This window comes from Dipodomys ordii, unplaced genomic scaffold (genome assembly GCF_000151885.1).
Source record: "Dipodomys ordii isolate 6190 unplaced genomic scaffold, Dord_2.0 Scaffold12, whole genome shotgun sequence".
NCBI lineage: Eukaryota > Metazoa > Chordata > Mammalia > Rodentia > Heteromyidae > Dipodomys > Dipodomys ordii.
The window spans coordinates 4076202-4076875 of NW_012267228.1; the positions used below are offsets into that span (position 1 = coordinate 4076202).

At 69.0% G+C, this 674-nt stretch overlaps 1 protein-coding gene across 2 annotated transcripts in view; it reads left to right on the forward strand.

Annotated features, from left to right (window-relative positions):
- Window positions 1–253: 253 nt before the first annotated feature.
- Window positions 254–674, forward strand: part of Rad18 (RAD18 E3 ubiquitin protein ligase) — an 87555-nt gene continuing 87134 nt past the window's right edge. For both annotated transcript variants that reach the window (XM_013010563.1, XM_013010564.1), the window contains exon 1: window positions 254–364. In XM_013010563.1, the coding sequence (XP_012866017.1) occupies window positions 314–364 (51 nt within the window). In that variant the 5' untranslated portion in view covers window positions 254–313. The remainder of the gene's footprint in view (window positions 365–674) is intronic.

Consider the following 674-nt stretch of genomic DNA (forward strand, 5'->3'; position numbering starts at 1 on the left):
TCAGATCATTTCAGAGATGGCGCAGAGCGTCCTGGAGGAGGGACAGGTTGACCCCTTGAAATAAGGAACAAGGTTTGGACTGGTTTTGATTCCCGAAGCTCATTCTTTTTCCGCCAGGAGAGACACTGGCGCATGCGTAGATGCGCTCGCACTCGTCGGCGCTCCGCCCATGAGAACTACTACTCCCGGCAGGCCCCGCGCTCGCCTCCGGCGCGCCGCCGACTGCTGACGTAGCCCAGTAGCGCGGGGAATTTCGAGCGGTCGCGGAGCGGGAGGCCTGTGGGCGCGGACCGTCAGCGCCTCGGGAGGGACCATGGAGCCCTTGGTGGAGCCTCGGTGGCCTGCGGGCCTGGAGTTCATGAAGGTGCGTGCCTCGGGGTGGCTGGGCGCCTGGGTGTCCGTGGAAGCCGGGGCTCCGGGGGGCGGGGGTGAAGGACCGGGTGCCGCCGCCGGCGGCGCTCGGCCCCGGGCCTCAGTTTCCCCCCTGAGAAGTGACGCGGGACAACCTTGGCCGCCTCCTGGTGAGCTAAGGTGGGATATTTGAGGAAAGCGGGCGTCCCGGGGTTCCGCCTCAGCGGTCGCAGCGTCGCCGGGAAGGCCGGTCAGAAACCGTGACAACGGCCGGGGCGCCGGCCCGCCCCGAGAACCCGCGCTCGCCGGGCCGCGGGACTCGG